Source organism: Cnephaeus nilssonii, assembly GCF_951640355.1.
Source record: "Cnephaeus nilssonii genome assembly, chromosome: 22".
Lineage (NCBI taxonomy): Eukaryota > Metazoa > Chordata > Mammalia > Chiroptera > Vespertilionidae > Cnephaeus > Cnephaeus nilssonii.
This window is the reverse complement of record NC_137093.1, coordinates 22,756,405-22,777,726: the sequence shown is the minus strand read 5'-3', so window position 1 is coordinate 22,777,726 and position 21,322 is coordinate 22,756,405. Positions and strand designations below refer to the sequence as shown.

General features: G+C 47.5%; 1 protein-coding gene across 4 annotated transcripts in view; it reads right to left on the bottom strand.

Moving 5' to 3' along the window:
* Positions 1 to 21,322, bottom strand: part of SGSM1 (small G protein signaling modulator 1) — a 92,927-nt gene that overhangs the window by 5,366 nt on the left and 66,239 nt on the right. For 2 of the 4 annotated variants that reach the window (XM_079763094.1, XM_079763097.1), the window contains 15 exons: positions 21,077 to 21,201; positions 19,590 to 19,657; positions 18,358 to 18,521; positions 18,057 to 18,189; positions 16,246 to 16,410; positions 14,214 to 14,352; positions 11,859 to 11,923; positions 9,878 to 10,023; positions 8,815 to 8,943; positions 8,216 to 8,398; positions 6,878 to 6,946; positions 5,696 to 6,283; positions 4,555 to 4,679; positions 2,489 to 2,571; positions 1,116 to 1,225 (listed from right to left, as the gene is read on the bottom strand). In XM_079763094.1, coding sequence (XP_079619220.1) covers positions 1,116 to 1,225; positions 2,489 to 2,571; positions 4,555 to 4,679; positions 5,696 to 6,283; positions 6,878 to 6,946; positions 8,216 to 8,398; positions 8,815 to 8,943; positions 9,878 to 10,023; positions 11,859 to 11,923; positions 14,214 to 14,352; positions 16,246 to 16,410; positions 18,057 to 18,189; positions 18,358 to 18,521; positions 19,590 to 19,657; positions 21,077 to 21,201 — 2,292 coding nt within the window. The remainder of the gene's footprint in view (positions 1 to 1,115; positions 1,226 to 2,488; positions 2,572 to 4,554; positions 4,680 to 5,695; positions 6,284 to 6,877; positions 6,947 to 8,215; positions 8,399 to 8,814; positions 8,944 to 9,877; positions 10,024 to 11,858; positions 11,924 to 14,213; positions 14,353 to 16,245; positions 16,411 to 18,056; positions 18,190 to 18,357; positions 18,522 to 19,589; positions 19,658 to 21,076; positions 21,202 to 21,322) is intronic. The other 2 variants (XM_079763095.1, XM_079763096.1) reach the window with 2 other exon arrangements.

The window sequence follows — 21,322 nt, the reverse complement described above, 5'->3', positions numbered from 1 at the left end:
TGCTGTTGGTAGGAATGTAAAATGGTGTGGCTGAATATCAATATTTCCCCAAGAGAAATGAAAACATATGTCCACATAAAAACTTGTACATGAATGTACATTATTCATAATAGCCAGAAAGTGGAAACTACCCAAATGTCCATCAACAGATGAGTCGATAAATAAAAAAATATATATCTACTCAATGGAATATTATCTGGCAATAAAAACAAATACTACATGCTACAACGTGGATGAACCATGAAAACATTATGCTAAGTGAAAGAAGCCTGACCCAAAAGCAACATATTGTATAATGCCATTTATATGGAATGTCCAGAAAAGATAAATGTGTAAGACAGAAAGTAGGCTTGTGGTTGCCAGGGGCTGGGGAGAGGAACTGATGTTACTGGGTATGGAGTTTCTTCTTGTGAGAATGAAAATGTTCAGAAATTAGACTGTGATGTTGGCTTCACAACTGTGAATATTCTAAAACCCACTGAATTGTACATTTTAAAAGGGTACATTTTATGATATGTGGATTGCATCTCAATAAAGGGGTGTGGTGTGTGTGTGTGTATAAATATACCCAAACATTACTTTGAGGAAAAAGACCAATACCATCAAACATCCTTTTAGGGCTGGGGCCATGTCTTGGTCATTGTGTGGTCACAGAGCGTGGACTGAGTAAATGCTCAGTGAAAATGAATCTGGTAGAATTGATGAGTTGTTGACTTAAGGTTGAGCTGAATTAAATTTTTTTAGTTCAATTGAGAGGTTAAGTGGACTTGAGGTGTTTTTTTAAAATTATTTTTATTGATTTCAGAGAGGAAGAGTGAGATAGAGACATCAATGATGAGAATCATGGATCGGCTATCCCCTGTACGCCCCACACTGGAGATCGAGCCCACAACCCAAGCACGTGCCCTGACCAGGAATCAAACCCTGACCTCCTGGTTCACAAGTCAACATTCAACCACTGAGCCATGCTGGCTGGGCAGATTTGAGTTTCTGAGTTCAACTCAGCTGGGCTGAGTTACTAAGTTGAGTTAAACTAGGCGTGGCTATTAAGTTGACCTGAGGTCCATTGGGTTGAGCTGGAATAAGTTATATTATTGAATAGGACTGAATCATACCTGGATTAGTGACCTCATGTTGGCAAAGTGTGTGTCCATGGCACCTCCATGGGGGAAGTTCTGGTTCATTCTCTTCATAAGCTCCGTGAAGCAGCTGAAGGTGAGGGCCTCTGGGGAAAGAGCACAGGAGAAACCATCAACTCCACCACTGCCCAAGGAACTGGAGGTCCCAAAGTGATGGTCTAAGGCCCTGAGCTGGGCCACAAATGAGAAACACAAGGACAATGGAATGCTGGTGCATTCCATTTCAAGGCAGGGTTCATGAAATTCTCAAGTCCGGGAACTTCTGTATTAAAACAGCCAACATCAATATTGGGGACGTTATGCAAAGAAATGCTAAAATAATGTTGAGAAAAGCTGCTTTAAGAGTCACTACGTATATTAAGAAAAAACTCGCTTTCCAAGGGCGGCCACGGAGTCTGAAGCCGCCACAGGATCTGTGTCGTATCCCCTCCTTTTCCACTTCCTGTTGCAACCAAATGCTGTTTGTACCGTTAAAAAACAAAAAGAAAAGAGAAAGCTCTGAGAAGTCCTACAATAAAGAAATCTATTTTATACTGTTTAACCCACTGTTTAAAAAATTTATTTAAAAGGGGTACCTTTTTTCTCTTAACACCTAGTCATTTTGGGGAGAGTTATAAGGTTTCCCAAGGCACAGTAGGATCTCATTCATTTTTTTAAAGACTATTTTTAAAAACAGTTTAAATGTACAGAACAACTGAGAACAGAGTAGAGAGAATTTCCATATGCGCCCACACCCAGCTTCCCCCATTACGAACATCTTCTATGTAATGTGGTACATTTGTTGTAACTGATGGCCCACTGATAATATATTATTTACTGAAGACCATAGTTTTTACCCTAATGTGCCTCTTCTGTTCCAAGAACCCATCTAGGGTAGACATGGTTGTCATGTCTCCTTAGCTTCCACTTGGCTATGAAAGTTTCTCAGGCTTTCCTTGTTTTTTATGACCTTCAGAGTTTTGAAGAGTATCTGTCAGGTATTTTCTAGAATGCCTCTCTACTGGAATCTGTCTGATGTTTTTATCATGATAAGACTGGGATTATGGGTTACTGGGAGAAAGACCACATAGGTCACGTGTCATTCTAATCTGGGCCTGGGTTTTTCTTTTCATTCCCATTCCTGTTTGTACCATCAGTGGCTAGCAACGGCCTGGCTGGGTGGCGGGCACTTGGCACTCAGCACTGGCCATCATGGACAGAGGACTTTTTATTTCATGAGGACCCTGATATGTTCACCAGACAGGCCTTCTAAGCACCTGTCCTGACACAAAGTGAAGTTCACCCCCACCCCGCCCCTGCAGTAGGAAGGAAACTGCACCCCCAGCCCTTGGGCAGGAGAACACACTCACCGTCATCCAGAATGACCAGCAGTGGAGCCAGGAGGTCACACATGCCCTGGACATAGCCTATCTCAATGTGCTGCCAGATGTAGCTAGGAGAGAGACACAGGGGCTCAGTGTGGACACTCACAACCTGCTTCTCCAACCCATTCTTCCTTTGCCTCCTCTGTGGTCCAGTTCCCTACCCCTCACCTGGACCACACCCTCAACCTCCTGCCTGCATCCCCATCCCCAATCTCACTCTCTTGAAACATCACATGCTCAACACCAGGATGACCTTCCCAAAGTCTAGCTCATCGAGGTCACTGAATGCTCAAAACCTTCACAGCCTTCCACTATGTAACAAGACAATATCCAAGCTCCTTACTAGGAAATGGGGGCGCAAGGCATTTACAGTCTCTTCCCTTCCATATTCAGTCTCACCCATCACTTCCCAGTACTTCTTCCTCTCTGGCCACAGGGAAGTATTTAACTTGTACAAATAAAGCACATGCTCATGCCCCTGTGCTTCTGCAGTTCCCTGTCTTAAATTCCCATCTGCCACTTAAAAGTAGTGAATATTTACTGATCATTTACTGTTTACTCAGCCTACTATACATATATTGCATCATTTAATTTTCAGAATAACACAAAAAAGGAACTATTATCCATTTCACAAATGGAGACAGGCAGAGATAAGTGACACACACAGTCATATGCCTAATAATAAAGGACAGAGGCAGGATTTGAACCCAGGCAATCTCAGCCCAGGGTATGTGCTCCTAACCTGTAGGCCAAATGGTTTCTTCAGTTTTTCCTAATTTTATCTAAGTCCATCTCGATTGTCACCACCTCTATGGTGTCTTCCATGATTTTTCCCAATGCCATAACCTAGCAAAAATCAGTCTATCCTTCCTTCTCCCCCAGTACTTTTTCATTTTAATGTAACAGTAGTATGTTACATTATATTTGTATTTCCTAGACTAAATTTTGGCTGCTTGGGGGACAGTAATAGAGAATAGTTAAACAGTGGTGCTTATTAATAAGAATGTGCTAGAGCAGGGATTAGTAAACCTTTTCCGAGAGGTCTAGACAACAATTATTTTCAGCTTTGTAGGCCACATCTTCTCAACTGCTCAACTCTGCAGAAGCAGTCACAGCACTATGCAAACAAATGGGCATGGCTGGGTTCTAATAAAGCTTTATTTACAGAAACAAGTGATGGGCTAGAGCTGGCCTGTGGGCCATCGTAGTTTGCCAAATCAAGTTAGAGTAGCATGGAAAGAAGTCCAGGATGCATTACTGAGTGCAAAAATCAAGTTGTAGAAAAAAAGTTTGTAGTATAATTCTATGTAGGCAAAAAAATTTTACACTATAAAACATGATATTATATATCACATAATATACTATCTATTATATATATATATATATATATATATATATATATATATATATATATATATTATATATATATATAGCTTTAGAAGAATATTCCCTAACATATTAGCAGTAACTTAATTCTTCTGGTGAATGGTATTGATGACTGGATATGGGAGAAGTTTCTCTTTATATCTATGAACTGATTTCCTTGGTTGATTTAGGTTTTTAATCAGCATGGATTACTTCCGTACTTTTAGAAATAAAAATAATTCTTAATGAAAAGTAGTAAGTAGCCCCAGATCTTGGCTTAATAAAATAAAGCACAGATTCCAGAGCCCCAGAGATGTGGGGGTGAGTTCCCGCTCAGCCACTGCCCAGCTGGAGGACTTTGAGCAATGCCGTACCCCCTGAGTCTCCATTTCCTCGCCTATAAAGGGGGTAATACTTATCTCAGAGGCTTATTGTGAGGATTAAGTGAGATGATGTCAGTAAAGGGCTCAGGATAGAGCCTATTATACAGTATGTGCTTAATAAATGTCCTCTATTATTAACACTACTATGACTGTTATATTGTCAGTGTGGGCTGGAACAAGATCTGGTGGGCATGGTGCCAGCGGCAGAGGCTGCAGTTCTAGCTGGGCTCTCTGCAGCCCACATTCTACCCTCCCCGTCCGATCTGATCCCCTACAGATGCAGCCCTGCCCCGCCCCAGCCACCTGCACATGATGTTGCGCAGCTTCTCCAGGTTGGCGGGCGTGAAGTACCAGTAGTTGCGGTCGCACCTCTGCACGTCCTTCTCGATGCGGTGCAGGTTCACTGTGTACAGGTCCAGCAGCTCCGGCTGCCGGCCCACAGGAGGGGAAGAAAACAATTACCCCCAACTCCTCTCAGAGGCTAATTTTAGAGATTCTCGCCCCTCCCCTTCCCCTCTCCTGTTGACACTCTAAGGACATCCTCTACCTGGCCCAGTTGAGGGTTTGATTTGGTTTTTGTTGTTGGTTTTCTAAGAAATCCTCTTTCACTTTGTATGAGGAATATTCTTTTAATTTTTTTCTTTGATAACACAAACATTCCTATGAGGTGCATGGATGTATTACTTCCATTTTATAGAGGAAGAAACTAAAAGAGAGTTCTAACTGTAGCTGGAAGTATGTCCCTCTCCGCTGAAGACTGGATAAGAAGTGGAAGAACTGAACAGAAGTCTGATTCTGGAAATACGCTGGACCTGATGCCTGGACCCAAAAATCCTGATGACATGGCTCAATATGGCAAGGAAAAAAAAGAACATTTAAAGGCCAAAATTAATCCAAAAAGGCAAGAAAACACCAAAGCTGGCATTTGCTTGAGGGAAGCTGCCAACACGAGAACATTTAAGCTTGGATTTAATGGTGTTGTGGTTCCCCCACCCTCAAGGTAAGGAATCTAGTGAGACTTTCCACATTAAGGCAGGACCCCAAAGAGCCAAACCCAAAGATTTAAAAGATATTGGACCTGCGTGTAAGTCAAGATGCTCATCGTCAAGGCTGCTATTGATTGATCGAGTGCTCACGGTGTGGTAGGCCCAGAGGACCTGACTCAGTAATTTTGAAAACAACCCAGAAAGACAGATAGGGAAACTGAGGCTCAGGAAGATGAAGGGACCTGTCTAAACTGGTCACCTTAAACCCAGGACTGTTTGACTCCTAAGGCTGTGTTCTTTAAGTATTTTATCATCATTCCCCCAAATGGGTTTCCATAGTGAACTCTCTGTGATAGGGAAAATGCAATGAACCAGGGTTGTGTGGAAACTGAGGTTTGGAGTACACTCTCTCCCTACTGCAGCTGTAGGAAACTGAGTGGAGAATTCTAGACACTTACGGAGTAGGTGACACCGCTGGATGACACAGGGGATGTCTCGTTGTTGGCAGCTGTGCTCACGGCCAGAGAAGCCAAGGCTGGGAAGAGACTTTCCATCTCGGGCTCCTCTGAGAGATTGTCCTCACTGTCCACCCGGCTGCACTTCACCTCGCTGCCCCCCCAGCCCTCCATCGGGGGGCCCTCCTTTTCAGGCAGAGCCACGTCCATGCTGCCTGGGATGGACATGAACTCGTCCATGCTCTCATTGGCGAGGAGGTCACTCTCCAGGCTGTCCTGCACGGCCAGCTGCTCACGCGGAGCTTCGTCCCGGGAAGTGGTGGCCTCGCTACTCTGCCCTTCATCCACGCTGCTGTCCCCAGGTCGAAGCGCCAGGGAGGCACTGCGCTGGGCGTCCATGACACTGTCCTCTGTGCTCAGGCTGGGCTCCGAGTGCTCCGAGAGGCCAGAGGAGAAGTTGTGGGAGGAAGGATGGCCGGAGTCCGGGGAGCAGGTGCCATTCACCAGGTTCCCATTGGGGATCTTCGGCTGTTTCTCCTCCAACTTGCCTTCTGTCTCCACCTGCTCCACTTCGTCCACAGACTCGAACACCTGAAGACAAGGTGCACAAAGACAGATGGACCAGGATGGACACTGCTTCCAGCAGTAACCTAAATATTCATCAACAGGGGACTGGTGCAAATATGGAACACGCATGTGATGGAATACTACACAGTCAGTAAAAGGAGTGAGGCAGAACAAGGTGCAACACATGCTCCCATTTGTGAAGAATAAAAAAGTGATTTATATGTATGAAAATGCACAGAATAATACAGAAAGAAACAAGGAAGCATTGCAGTTGACTCTGTGGAGGGATTACTAAGGAATTTACATGGATATAATATGCTTTGTTTAACCTGTTCCTCATGTTGTTAACTAATATTTTACTTAAATTATGTGCACGTAAGTTTGTATGATGAAAGTCAAAGCCAAATTTAGCTTTCTCTATAATATTTTAACTCTTTTACAGGGAAAATAGATTCATGTTACTTACATAATTAAAAACTCAATCTTTAATGCTAGTATAACAGCTAAAACAAATAAACCATAAGTGATTCGGAGAGTAATGGGCATCCAAGTCCATTATTGCTCCAGGTTGAAGGGAGGGTGATGGGCAGGTAGGGGGCGTGGCCTTGGGAAGGTCACCTGTGTGCTGCTGCTGGAGTCGCTCTGCAGGCGGATGTTCTGGTGGCCAGAACTGCAGCTCTGGGAGGACTGAGAGAAAAAGAGGCAGGCGGGAGCCTGGGTGAGGCTGCAGCATCCAGGCTCAGAGCCCCTGCACTGAGCTCAGGAGGGGTTGCTGGGGCGGGAGTCAGAAGTCTAGTTTCATTTCTATTCCTGACTTCAGGAGGTCCCCTCTCAAGGCCTCAGGCTCCTATCTATGAAATGAAAGGGGTGGGGGTCTCATTGTCTGCTCCTAGGAGTCTCTTCAGAGGCCACTCCACCAGCCCCTGGGCCTCCACCTCCCACCCCTGCAAGCAGGAAACCCCATCTTTCACTGCTCTCTACTTGAGACTTCTGGCTAACATTTTAGTTAGACGCAGAGTAACTTGTATGAATGGCCTGATTTTTTTTTTACTCCCTCTCTGTATTTGTGCTTTTGGCCCTATAACTTCTACTTCCTGCTACTCTGATGCTAGGCTTGGCCATGTGACCTGCTTTGGCCAATGGGATGTTAGCCAAGTCACCAGGGCAGAGCATGAAAAAGAGCTTGTGTATGTCTCTCTTTATAATCTGCGTTCACTGTGAGAACATACCCAGGTAACCAGCTGGAGGATAAGACGTGGAGCGCAACTGAGTCAGTCCAGGCAGGTGAGAGCACTCTGTGAAGGTCAACAAAACTTTAGTTGACCTTCAGAGTTCAGAACTGCCTGGCTGACACACAGACTCATGAGAAAAAAGAAATGTGTGTTGTTGGAAACCATTGACCTTTGAGGATTGCTTGTTATGCAGTTTTAGTGGAGCAAAATGATAGCTGATACATCACTAGTGAAGAGAATTAACTTTTTTTTCAGCTCCTGCTTTAGGCCACTAAACTGGAGACTCTGTGAGAACAGATATGTCTGACTTGGTCACAAGTATTCCTGATATCTCAGAACATTCCTGACAGTACCTGGCACATGGTAGGCACTCAATAAGCATTTGTTGAATAAATAAAAGTCTAGCACTGCGGTAGGTGCTTTATATACACTACTCCTTTAAGCTGCACACAAATCTTCCCTCTAAATGACTATTTCCCTTTGACAGATGAGGAAACTGAAGCCCAGAAGTATGGGTGCTTGCCTGAGGCTCCAGGGCTAGAAAATGGGCTAGAGTTCAAACTTAGGTCTGTCAAACTACAAAGTCTCCTTCCACCCAAAAACTAGGGGTGAGGTCTGTCCGCAGGCCCGATACCCAGCCCTCACCATTCCTACCACAGCCTGATGGAGAGGATCCTGGCTTTCACACCCCACCCTCCACTCCCTCAGGTGACCCGCCCATCACCTCGTTGCTGATGGTGGAGTCCCTGTGCATCATCCGGTGCAGGTGACCATCCAGGCTGGCCCCTGATGAGCACTTGGCCAGGGCAGCTGCGTGGGACTCCCGCTCCCTCTGCCGCACAATTGCCTCACAGCCCAGCCATTCGGACATGGTCTGTGCATAGCAGGCATGGATCTGCTCGTCCACCTGCAGGGCAGATGCAAGGTCACCGGAAGTGCTGGGACCCCTGGGGAAAGCCATCGCCACTGGGAAGACCAGGTGGCTCTGACCTGGGATCCTGAGCCCTGGAAGCACCCATCTAACATTCATGGCATAACATTCAACCGACATTAACTGAGCACCTACTATGTGCCAGGAAGGAGAGAAGGAAGATAATAAAGAAGGGTGTGAATCTACAATTATCTCAAAATAAAAGTTTATTTTTTAAAAATGACATCCGTGGCTTGTGCTGTATTTCTATGGGAGAGCGCTGCCCTCGAGCTTCCTGGCTCCCCCCAGCTCCCTGCCCCACCTTGGTCCAAAAGGGACCAGAGCTCCCCCAGCCTCACAGTACCTGGCTCCATCGGTTGCCAAAGACCCCAATGCCCTTCTGGGTAACCAACCTCCTTCCTTTCCGTTTCTGTCATCCCGAACTGGTAGTGGCCCAGCAGGAAGGGCCACACGGCCTTGCGGATCTCGGGCTGGATGCCCCCATAGTAGATGAGGCGCAGCAGCTCCTGCTCCTCGTAACTCTGTGGTGGGGAGACAGGGGAGAGCAAAGGGTTTGTTTGGTCAACAGAAAGTTAGGGGCAGACTCTGTGATCCAGTTCTTCTTTTCAGACCTAGCCCTCAGGGAACCTGGCATGAATGAGCAAAGCCATATGTACCCAATACCCACTACAATGTGACATGAAAGAGCAAAGCCCTGGGAACCCCTCAACTGCCCACCAATGGGAGAACAGTACACCCCAACACGGGAACACCACACAGAAAGTAGAAAGGTGCATCTATGAGAACCTACACAAAATGATGTTCAATGTGTACTGTTAGTGGAAAAAAACAAGATGCAGATCATGTCTAGTGTGAACTCATTTTTATTAAAGAAAAAAGGAAAAGCCAGGGTATAATGAACTTATATTTCTACTTAATTTTCAATCAATTTTGTATACTGTGCTTATTTGGGAATATTATCTGGGAATTTTTCATCTCAACTAAGCTCTAAGAAAATTGTTTTAAAGCAAATTAATCCACAGTGAACATTAGTAGCTGGTTCTGCATACACTAATGATTTGGGGGCACCCTAGGATGGCTTTAACAGCTGTCTCCCTCTAACTTACCACCTCTCAGCATTCTAAGTAGATTCGACCGCATTATGAATTCCTGCTCACTGGGGACTCATAGCACCGCATGCAGGACTGAGCATACAGCTGGTGCTTAATAAATGCTTAGCCACTGGTGGGTTCTTACTCCTTCCAGTAGAGCATGTGTATTTTCCATCCTCCTTGATCCTCACCCCAATGGGCAGAAGCAGGCTATGGGTCTTGGAACTCTTGAGTTTGGGTATGCAGAACCCAAAGATATCACAACATCCTGAGTCCCCACAAGCAGATAGGTCTATTCCTTCGATTGCAAGATGCCCCCCACTCGCTGCAGTCCCACCACAGGCCGACCCAGGCCAAGCCTTACTGTGCTGTCCTGTAGGTACTGCTCCCAGATCCCGGCCGTCAGCCCCTGTCCAGCATCACAGGGCAAGTCTGGAGACACAATCATGTGGTTGACCAGGGCTGACAGGTGGGTCCTCACGGTGGACAAGTGTCTACAGTAGGCAAGCCCTGTGGGGGGAGACAGAGAAAGGGTCATCATCCACCATCCAACCCTCCATGCCTTGTCTCAGAGTCTCCAAAATGCTGCCCATAATCTTCCTGAACCCTCATGACCCAACGAGTTCTCATCACCCCCCTTTCCAGGTAAGGAGCTTAGGCTCAGAGGGGGTCTTGACTGCTTAATTGCTCCGTGACCATGGGGAGGTCCTATCACCTTTTTCAACCTTGGTCAGGGTGACACCATCTCCACTAGAATCCAAGGTATTTAACTCACAGGCTGGAAGCAGAGTAGGGGTGGGCTCCCTGTGCCTCTGAGTGCCTCCAACCCACACATAGAGGGAAAGAGAGTGGGAGAAAAAGTGGAGCTGGATAAATAAGGTCCCAGTGAGCCATACCCAAGAGGATGCTGAGGGCACTGGTTTGCTTTCAAATATGGCCCTGCACTCTAAACAGAATGCCTGCCCAACCTTCACCCGATCCATCCTGGGCACCTAGAGGGCACAGTGCCTGGAACACGAGGCACTCAGCAAATACTGGCTTTTGCTGATTTTGACTGCATATCTTTCTTCTGGATCTCCCCCACCATCTCATCCTTAACTCCCAGAGAGGACCCTGGACCTTCCTGAGCCTGAGGACTCGCCCCTACCAACAGTGATGATGATGATGATGATATAATGGCTAACACTTACACAGCACATACTATGTGCCTGGGAGCTGCCACCTGAGCTTACATAACTTCACTCATTTAATTCTCGCCACAGCAGGTACTCTTATCCCCATCTTATAGATGGAGAAACGGAAGCACAGGCTGGTTTCATCACCTGCTCAGGTTTCATAGCTAGGAAGTGTGGAGTTGGGATTTGAACCCAAACTGCCTAGTTCCAGCACCTGGGCTCTCAGCTGCCATCAGGGATGAGCCACATCATGTGATGACATCATTCAAGATCCCTTTAAACCCTCTCCCCTTCCTCCAGGAAGCTCTTCCATTTGGGTTCCATAAATACCCAATGCCTGCTCCATGCCAGGGCCTGCATTAGGCACTGGGGATGGGTCAGCACAGAATAGGCAAAAGCTTTGATCTTGGAGAGCTCACACTCTCCCAGCCTCTCCAGGCACTCAGGGATAGGACCTGCACTGCTATTTCACAGGCCCATGCAGCATGTGTTAACATTTTTCTAGAATCCTGAAATACACACACTTAGGCTGAGAGGCTGGGGAACTAAACCCTGCTAAGAACTGATATAGCAGAGTGGGGGGAAAAACAGAGCCTTTGCATCAGGCAAGCCTGGGTTTGAGTCTGTTGCTTATTAGCTGTGTGACCTTGGGCAAGTCATTTTCCCCTTTCTGTTTCCTCATCTGTTAAAATGAAATAATCAGAGTACTTATATTACGAATTTCATTTTTAAGTTCTTGGGAAGGGATCAGGCCACCTTTCTCTTCTGCTTCTGCCCACAGGAAAAGGGAACACACAGTTATGAGCACCTATGGATGTGCAACACTAGCTGCAGGGGCTTTATACATGCTTCTCATTCAGTCTTGAAAACAAACACTCTAAGGTGGGCACTAGGAATGCAATGGCAATTAAACCAAACCCCTGCCACCAAGGAACCCCATTGTTCACTGCCCTCTCTTAGGATCAAAGTATATTTATCTCCAATTTATAGATGAAGAAATTGAGGCTCAGAGAAGTTAGTATCAATTCACTAAAACCAGGCATCTAGGAAATAGAGGAGCATGGGTTCAAACTCCAGAGCCAGGCTCCTTCCCCTGATATTGATGGCATGTAGCAGGCACTCAATGAATGTTCTCTGGAGATCACGAAAGCAAATAAGGTCAATACGCACATCCATAGAAGGCTCTGGAAAGGATCTGGTACTTCATGTTGTCACAGAGAAGCTTCAGGGGAGCCCTGCCGGTGGAGGAAAGGGAGACACTTAGAGCAGACCCACACACAGCCCAGGTTTCCTGGAGAGGAGACAACTCGTTATCTCTAGGAGCAGATTAAAGCCAGATGGTCAAGGGGGCTGTGGGGGTATTATTTCTCCTCATACAGCATCAATGCCCCTTCTGCTATCTGCTTGGGAGTCACTCCATAACTCTGTCCCTATGGTTTGGGTAGAGATGATTCTGCCTAGTGCATGACTCACATTGGAATCACAGTGATTGGGCCAGAGATGGTGATGTAATCCAACCTGGGCCAATGAGAATCAGCCCTGGGACTTTTGTTGGGATAACTGAGAAACAGACACTCTTTTCCCTGATTAAGTTCCAAAGCCAATGGGATATGGGGCAGTGGCAGCTGGGATCCATTTTTGCTACTGCATAGAAGGGCCTGCCTAAGCATGAAACCATCATAGTGGCAAACAGAAGCAAGAGCCAAAGAAAAAAACAGAGATTCCTGTTATGAGCATCTGGATCCAGCCATACCTGAAGCCACTGCACCTGTGGACTTTCCAATTCTGTCAGCAGATTTTCCTTTTTACTTGAACCAGTGTGAAGTGGGTTTCTGACACTTTCAGAAAGAATTCTGACTTCTGAAGTGACCCACCTGAACCAAACTGAGCCAAACTGGGACTCAGAGTCTAGCTGATTGCAAAGTAGGTGATGCCGCATAGATTCTCCTTGCATGGGAATTCTGGGGGGCTTTTTTGGCTGAAAGAGGAGAGAGGAATAAGGCCCCAGCATCGTTGGAGAAAACAAGGGCTGCTGAAGAGAGTGTTATACCTTCTTGCAAAAAACAGAGTAGAGGAAAATCATCCCAAGGGATACCCAGGAAAACCCAGGGACACTGAGTAGAAAGCAGGCTGAAGTCCTCCAGGTACACCTGGAGGCATGAAACTTTAAAGTCACCCTCTTTGTGCCCTCAGGCTGGCAAGACTCAGGCTTGCTCAGATTACATGAGAAGAGCATCTCACTGACAGCTGTCCCACAGTGTACTTAGCTACCTGCAAGGTGGTGAGCTCCCTGTCACTAGAAGTATGTAAACAGATACAATGAAAGGGGGTACTAAGTTAGAACAGCACTTTTCAGTGGTCCATGAATCACCAGCCCATAATCACTTGGAATTTCTCCACCACGTGGATTCCTGGGCCCCGTATAGACCTACTCAGTCAGGACCTCCAGGAAGTAGTCTAGGCATCAGTAGGTTTTACTTCCTCCCCCAGGGGATTCTGATGCACATTAACTTGATAGTCTCTTGGGTATATCAGTGCTTCTCAAACTTAAAAGTACACATGGTCTTGGGATCTTGTTAAATGCAGATTCTGCTTCAGCAGGTCTGGGATGAGAGACTGAGAATCTGCTCAGGTGATAAAGTTTCTAACCTTCCCAGGGCTTAGAAGACTTAAAAAATCTGAATCCAGACCCCGGCCCTTGATGTTCCTACAGCTGAAGACTGACCACCCATTGGGACAGAGGCCCAGAAGGGAAAAAAGGATTCCGCTCCTGCAGGCCAGGCCAGGCCAGTAGGAAACAAGACCATTCTCATGAATGGGCTGAGTCATTCTTCCAAAGAGACCACAGTTCTATGTGCAAAGAAAGAGTTGATTTTGGGATTTAACTTTATACAATAAAATAGTGTGTAATTTATTGAGCATTACCATGTACCACATGTTGGCCACTTCAAACCATTATTTGATTTGTCCTTATAATAGCTATATAAAGTAAGCATTAGTGTCCCATTTAGGCATGTGTGGTTGTCATTTAATAATATTTCTGGTTTCTGCCTGGAAGTGCATGGGGGGACTTCACTTCCTGGCTCCTTGTAGACATGGCCATGAGGTGTGAGTGGAAATGACAGGTGCCTCATTTGACCTGGAGCATTTAAATGCTGCTTCGAGTCCCTCCAAGTCATTTCCCTCGGTCACTGTGATTGGCAATATTCAAGATGGCGTTGGCTCCATCAACGGGGCCTTTGATGTGCAGAAAGCATAGTCTCCAACTGATCCATAATAGACACATAGCATGCATGACAAATAAACCTTTGTTGTAATAGCCACTGAGGTTTTAGGGCTGTTTGCTACTGCGACATACCTTCTTTTTCCATGTAAGGAAGCTCCAACAGCTAGGACTTCACAAGGCTAGAATTTAACTTAGATCTGAATGATTCCAGAGCCTCTGAAGTCAGTGCAAGGCAAGTAATTCTAAATCTTTGGTAAATCCTTCCAATTCCCTCCATCCACAGCTCAAGCCCCTCATACCTCTCATGTTTGCAGCCATTGGTTGAGCCACCATCACCTGAGCCACTCTGTGAACAGGATGAGCAAGAGGATTTGTGGGTACTGGGTTGCCACAGGGATGGCAGGTTGCTCATGGAGACATCCATCAGGTCCTGGGGCACTGTGGGGAGTAGAAGGGGTAGAAGAAGAGCCCTGATTGAGCATATGGGGGTTACAGAAGCCTCACCCCAAAACAAGCAGATCACTCCTAGGCCAGCACAGGGATAGGAAAAGCCCCTAATGTCACAGTAGGAAATAGCGACCACAATCGTTGTCTGACCCAAGTTCTTGAGCCCGCCTGATCCAGTGAAAGCCACCAGCAAAATTTGGGGCCCCCAGCAAATGGGCAGAGCTGATGACAGTAGAGTGTGGAAGAGAACCCAGAGAGAGACCAGAGCCAAGAAAACAGGCCCAATCCCAGAGCAGGAGGCCAAGCCTCACACCATGTTGTCATTCAGCTGTCCTCACAGGAGGCTGGCATGAAAGGAAGGGGACCTGCTAGGGGCTTCTGGGGAGGCAGATGGTGTCCAGTACTCAGAGACAGACTCTCTGGTGAGAGAGTCTCTGGTGGTGAGACAGACGGAGCCTGACTCATCTGGCGAGGCAGGGCACACAGGGCGAGAACCCAGTGTAGCCTCCCACTGACAAGGAAGAGGGCACATGTGCTGTCCGTGGTCCTGATCCAGCTGCTCCAATGGGTCTCAAGCAGGCTGGCCACCCCCAGAATCACATGGGGGCAGGGAGCTTATTAAAAAGCCGTTAGCCTGTATCCCACCCCTGACCTAGCCAATTAAAACCTCCTGGTCATACATCCCTTGAGTCTATATTTCAAAAACAATTCTGCTATAGCAGCCACATTTGAAAACCAAGAAAGCACGACTGATCTCCTAACTCCTGGACATTGGTGATTCATAATCAACTGCTCCCAGGATATGGCCCTTAAGTTTCCCTCACTGTTTTCTTTCCCAGCTCCAAGAACACCGCAGGGTCTGTGATGCTGAAGAACAAACATACTGGTGACATATACATCACAATTTCTATACTTAACTTCTTGGCCTCTTAGCAGTTCAAGACAGGTGCAAAAATTATTTTCTCTTGGACAGGGCTCAAAAAATATTTTCTGTAAAGATCCAGGTAGAAAATAGTTTTGGGTTTGTGAGCCACTTGGTTGCTTTGTAGCCACTCAACTCTGCTGTTGTAGTGCAAAAGTAGCCATAAGTAAAATGTAAACAAATGAGCATGGGTGTGTTCTAATAAAACTTTATGAGCACTGAAATGTGACTTTCATATCATTATCACCTGTCACAAAATATTCTGTTTTTTATTTTTTTTCAGTTATTCAAAAAATGTAAAGACCATTCTCAGCTCATGGGCTGTACAGAATGTGGCTGGATTTGGCCTGCAGGCCATGTTTGCCAAGCCCTGCTCTAGGAAATTAAGAGGGATGCATATTTACCGTTGTGCCATGCTTCCTCAAGGGTGAGTGGTAATACCTGGCATCTCCCCTCGGGCTCCAAGGGGAGGGGAGTTGTGGATTCAGCCCCACTTGTCATCAGAGCTCAGTGGCTGACAAGGTCAGCTCCCACCCAATGACATAGGAGAAAGCTGCCTCCAGAATGAGGTTTTGGGGCCACCAAAAGTGTCTTGTTACACTAAACCTTCCCAAGCAAACACACCAATAAGCTGGCCAAAAATGACCAGCAAGCCCCTGTAAAATGTTCTAGAAAAACAGCCCCAGTTCTTAGCCAATCTCAGGGAAGCATTGATCAGTTGTGCCCAGGTGTGGCAGGCATGCCTCTGCCCCCAGCCCCTCCCACCCTGAAGACATCACCAATGGGTCCCTTCACTCCTGAACCCACAACACTCCAAGCTGCATTATGCAGGGTACCAACTGGACAGCATAAGGGTACTTATTTGTCTTTCACCTCCATCTCCACTAGGACCAAGACTCAAATGACAACATGGCAGAGGTGGCTGGCACCCAGTCCCAGGGATGGGGGGACCCAGACATTACTGGGGGGCTGCTGCTTCAAGCCTGGTATGGGAAGGGTGGTGTCCCATCTGGTTTGGGCCAACCGACTGCCCCTGGCCACCACCAGCATGGACCGGCCCACAGGAACCACCGTCCAGGCAGGGCCCACGGAGACCGAGGATGTGCTGCCCAAGGGGTCGGGAACAACTTGAGACACAAAACAAAAAGCACCGGTGAAATGCAAAGTCTGAGGTGGGCAGAACACTGAACCGACCAGAAGAACCAATTCTTCGGGACTTGAACCTTCCCCCTGCACCCCAACCCCCACCGCCCCACACACAGCAGCAGAGTTGAATGCAGTGATGTGAGCTTTTCTCTGAACCAGCAGTTCTCAGCCTGAGACAATTCTGCCTCCAGTTTCTTGGCAATGACTGGAGACATTCTGGTTGCCACACTTGGTGGGCAGGGGGTGGATTTGGCACTTGGCGTCCAGTAGGTGGAGACCAGGGATGTTGCTCAACATCTTTCAGTGTACAGGACAGTCCCCATCACAACGAATTGTTGCATCCTAGTGTCTTGAATCCTAGCGTCTGTCCTGGTGGCACATGCAGCCACAAGAAACTCACATTGATATTCCCCAAATAAGGGAATTCAGCCTGGCTCTGGCAAGAGCCTGTTGGAGGATGAGCCCCTGTGGAGAGAGTTTTCTGGGAAGGTGGCCACAGGGCATCTGGTCTTGGCTAATGAACCAGCTCTCTGGTGGGGCTGTGTGCATAGACAGCCTGGGCAGGAATGCACATGTTAACCAACACTTCAGGACACTCTGTGGCTCTTCATGAAGGAATATATGGATGAAAACACACTGACCCAAGCCCTGTAGGACCTTACTGCCAAGCCTGCCTCACACCCCAATCCAACTCAGCGATGGATGAGAGATAGAGCACTAAGTGGCCGGGCATGGTTAGTTCAACCTTGCTGGGAAGGACATCTGCTTTCAAAAGAGCCTCTCACTGCGCAGCCAAGGTCACTTAAGCAAAGGGAGGCTTCAAGCCATTATCCATCTGATTGGATCAATGGGGCCACAGAGGGTTAAATAACAGAAAGGATGTATAACTTAATACTGACTTGTTTAACAGACGTCCATACAGTGCTTAACAAATGCCAGGCCTCCTTCTAAGAACTTTTCAAATAGTAATTCACTTAATCCTAACAACAGTTCATGGCAATGATCATCTTAATAGCAACAATTTCCATTCACTAAGCATCTGTCTCACGACAGTCAGCAGGAAGATCATCTCCTGTGCTAGGGCCAAGCACTTTGCTTCCCTTCTGCTGCTTTGACTATCATTTATTGAGTGCCTACTATGTGCAAGCCTTATTCTAAGGGCTTTACATTGATCACTTCATTATCTCATTAAATCCTTACATGTTGAAGTATAATAACACAATAGCTCGAACATTTGAATGTTCTCTCTCTGTCGAGTGACTTATCTCATTTAATGCCCCCAAAGCCCTATGAAATATGTGCTGTAGACATCCCCATCTTACAGATGATGAAACTGAGGCACAGAGGGTTAAAGCGACTTGCCCAAGTTCAACGTGAATTCCAGAGTCCATTCACTGTCACTATCACATGCCACTTCCCAGCCAATGGCATCTTTATTAGCTAAGAAGAGTGGTTATTTGTTCTCATCTGGGGGCAAATCAAAGCCACTAAGGTATAAACTTCCTGATTCCAGGTCCCCTGTTAGCCCCAGAATCCAGACCTAACTTGTCCTCTATTTCCAAACGCCTAGTTCATTTTTAGGATCAGCTAAGGCTGGCTCCCTGGGCCCAGGAACAGGACAACTTACCAAACTCAGACTGCAGGCTGGGGTAGATGATCCTGAACACGTAATCCGTGGCCTCGTCATCTTCCTTGTCTGAAGCTGTGGACTCAGCAGAACCCTGAGGGCTTCGCTTGCGCAGTTTGGGAAATACTTTGCCCTGAAAGAACATGTCCCAATGCACAGTCCCTGGGACACACCTGTCCCCCAACTGCATGGCATGAGGGTCTTGATGGGGTGTGCATGAGCCCGAAAAGCCACATAAGGGCCCCTGGGCAAGAATGACCGTTCACCCTGGCTGACCCCACCCCCAGCCATGATCACTCACCTTCCCCCGCTGAGACCAGAGTGGTGGGTCCAGCTGCCCGTGAGGGAGCAGCCCGTTCTCCAGGCAGGAGAGGAACTGCAGGAGATGCCCCCCCTTGGGGAAGTGGAAGGGTGGCCTCTGGATCCCATCCTGGCTGACCAGCACCACCGTCCCGCCGCTGTCCACTGCCATGTGACCGGCCAGAGAAGACCCAGCAGAAAGTCACTAAGAGGCATGGCGACGGGCCCTCCCGGCCAACACGTACCCCCACGCCCAGACACATGGACCTGCTCTGAGGCTCTGGGACAGGCCTGGACAGAAGTTCAGGGGCAGTTTCACCTCCCCCAAGCCCCTCTCATCCCACCTATGATCATGGTTGACTGGAAACTGTAGGACATGGTCAAGAAGAACATGTCCTACAGCCCCCCACCAAAGGGAAAGGCTGTCTCCAAACACCCATGCCCCTCAAGCACCTTCTACAAAACTACCTGATCTATTTTTGTACGGAGGCATTCTCAGCACAGGAGTAACTGTCAGTAGCATGGATTGAGCACTTACTGTATATCAGCACATCACATTAAAGGTATCATCTTATTGAGTACTCAAAATATCTATTACTGCCTAGTTTACAAATGATAAAACCGAGGCTCAGAGAGGTTATATAACTTGCCAAGGGTCACACAGCTAGTAAATGGCAGGGTGTGGACTGGAACCCAGTTCTATCTCATTAAATAAGCTTACATGTTTTACACCTTGGTGGGCCACAGGTCCCTTGCTTTCCAAAGCAGGATGACTCTCTGATTATGAATATACCTTCTTTGAGCTTTAAAGGGGAACGCTAGTTATTAATCCCAGATCGGCTGAGCACTGACTTTGGAGTGACAAAGGCCTGGGTTCAGGTCCAGGCTCTGGAGCTTACAAGCTGCATGTCTTTGTGCCATGCTGCTTCCTCACCTGTGAACTGGCAGTGACGGAGCCCCTACCACTAGGTTGTTGTGATGACTAAGTAACAGGCAGGTAAATACTCAGAGCCATGCTTGGCACATCATAATTGCTCAGTATTAACAACTAACATCATGGGTTTGATGCTGAGCCCTTAACATATGCCACTTGATCCTCACAATAACCCCATGAGTAGGTCCTGGTATGATTCCCACTGAGGGGAAACTGAGGCTCAGAGAGGTGAAGTCACTTGCCTGAGGTTGCATAGGCAAAAAGCAGGATGGGAGTGGAAGGGGGCAGGCAGTCCCTACCTTGTTGGTGGCAGTGCAGGTAGACGATCTCCTCCAGGCGGATGGTCATGGCATAGTCCCAATAGACGCTGGAAGGTGAGGGAAGGTTAGAGCTACAGGATGTCTGTCCACATCATCGTGGGGGAGGGCCCAGGAGGCCAGAAGACCACACCCATGGGTTCCTCCACCCTTCTCACCAGGACCCACCTGACCCTAACATCTGTATCTATCAGACTCTCTCCTCTTCTTTGGTCCCAATTTTCTAAGGACCCCCTCCCCCCTTGCCCCCACTCCATGTGGCTGAAGCTGACCTCACCCACCCTCCACCCCAGAACTCCAGAATGGCCACCTGACTGAGGCTTGATCAATCAGCATATTCTACTGTTTTGGCCACAGTGATTGATTGGTTCAGGGATGACCCCATGACACAAGCAGAACCAATGAGATTCAATTATCAAATTTATATTAGAATTACTGGGAAACAGATGCGCCTTTATGCTAGAAAAGTAGTGGTCAGGATGCTAGAAGTCTGGAGATGTGAGGCTATGGCAAGAAAACTGGAGTCAACAGTCAGGGAAGCAGAGCCAAGAGATGGAGAATGTTCAGGTCTTCCTCACTGGAATCCCTGGATCCAGCCATGCTGAAGCCACTGCCCGGGGTTTTTCAGTTCATGTGTGCAAATGCTTCAGTCGGCTTGAGTTTGGTTTTGTCACTGGTACCCGAGTCTTGACTAATAATGAGTCTTGACTAATGCTGACCCTAACTTCAGGCCACCCTATGTCCACGGGCAGGAGTCAGAATAGCCATTCAACAGCCTTGGCTTCACAGGTCCTAGCAGTGTGACCTAGAGGCTTCTGTGAGCCACAGTTTCCTCCTCTGAAAATGGATGATAATGCCCACTGCACAGTGTTGCTGTGAGGGTTAAATGGAATCGCCTATTTGAAGGGCTCAACAAGGCACTGATACATTTTAGAAAGTACTGGGCTAATGGGCCCTGTGATTTACTTCAGGTTTCCCTTTTTCAGCTTTCCCCTCAGAACACAATGGGAGGTGGGGCCAGAGGAATGCACTCCTTCAGGAGACTGAGACCTTGCTGTGGGGGGCAGTTGACAAATGGCATGAGAGGCCATGCCCCCCGCCCCGCCCATGCACCGCCATGCTCTGCCAAGGCCACACTCCCTCTTAGCCAGGACTGAGCACGAGTGGGGCCAGTGTCAGCCTATTCCTGTGGGACAGGGGACTCCTCGAATGGTAGACTTTAGCCTGGGAACTCCCAATTGATTTGGCCAAACTTATGAAATCTTTGTTAAGGTATTTCTGGGTGGTGTTTTGGCCAGGGCTCTGCCTAGTTCCCACACCCTAAGATTCTTCCAGTAGGTTACTGGATCCTCCCAAGTTCTTGAGTTACCCATGAGGCCAGTGCCACAGGGAGGCTGGGCCAAGCGGCTGTAACAACCAGATGGAGCAGGGTCAGGGCACAAGGGAAGGGGAGGGACCTGGCACCCTACCTCTTCTCATAGTCCAGATCTCCCACAGACCCATTCATCAGCTGGTTGGGTGTCCACTTCAGGGTCATGAGGTCAGCAGTCTGGTGCAGGGACAGGTACCCTGGGACAGCCTCCATGTCATCCCTCTGTAGAGAGAGAAGGACTCAGGCTTGGTTGTAGTGCCAGAGTCAACAGTTAACATGGTCCATTTGACTCAAGGACACATAACCGGAACCAAGAGGTTGGGTCATTCCCTCCAAGATCATG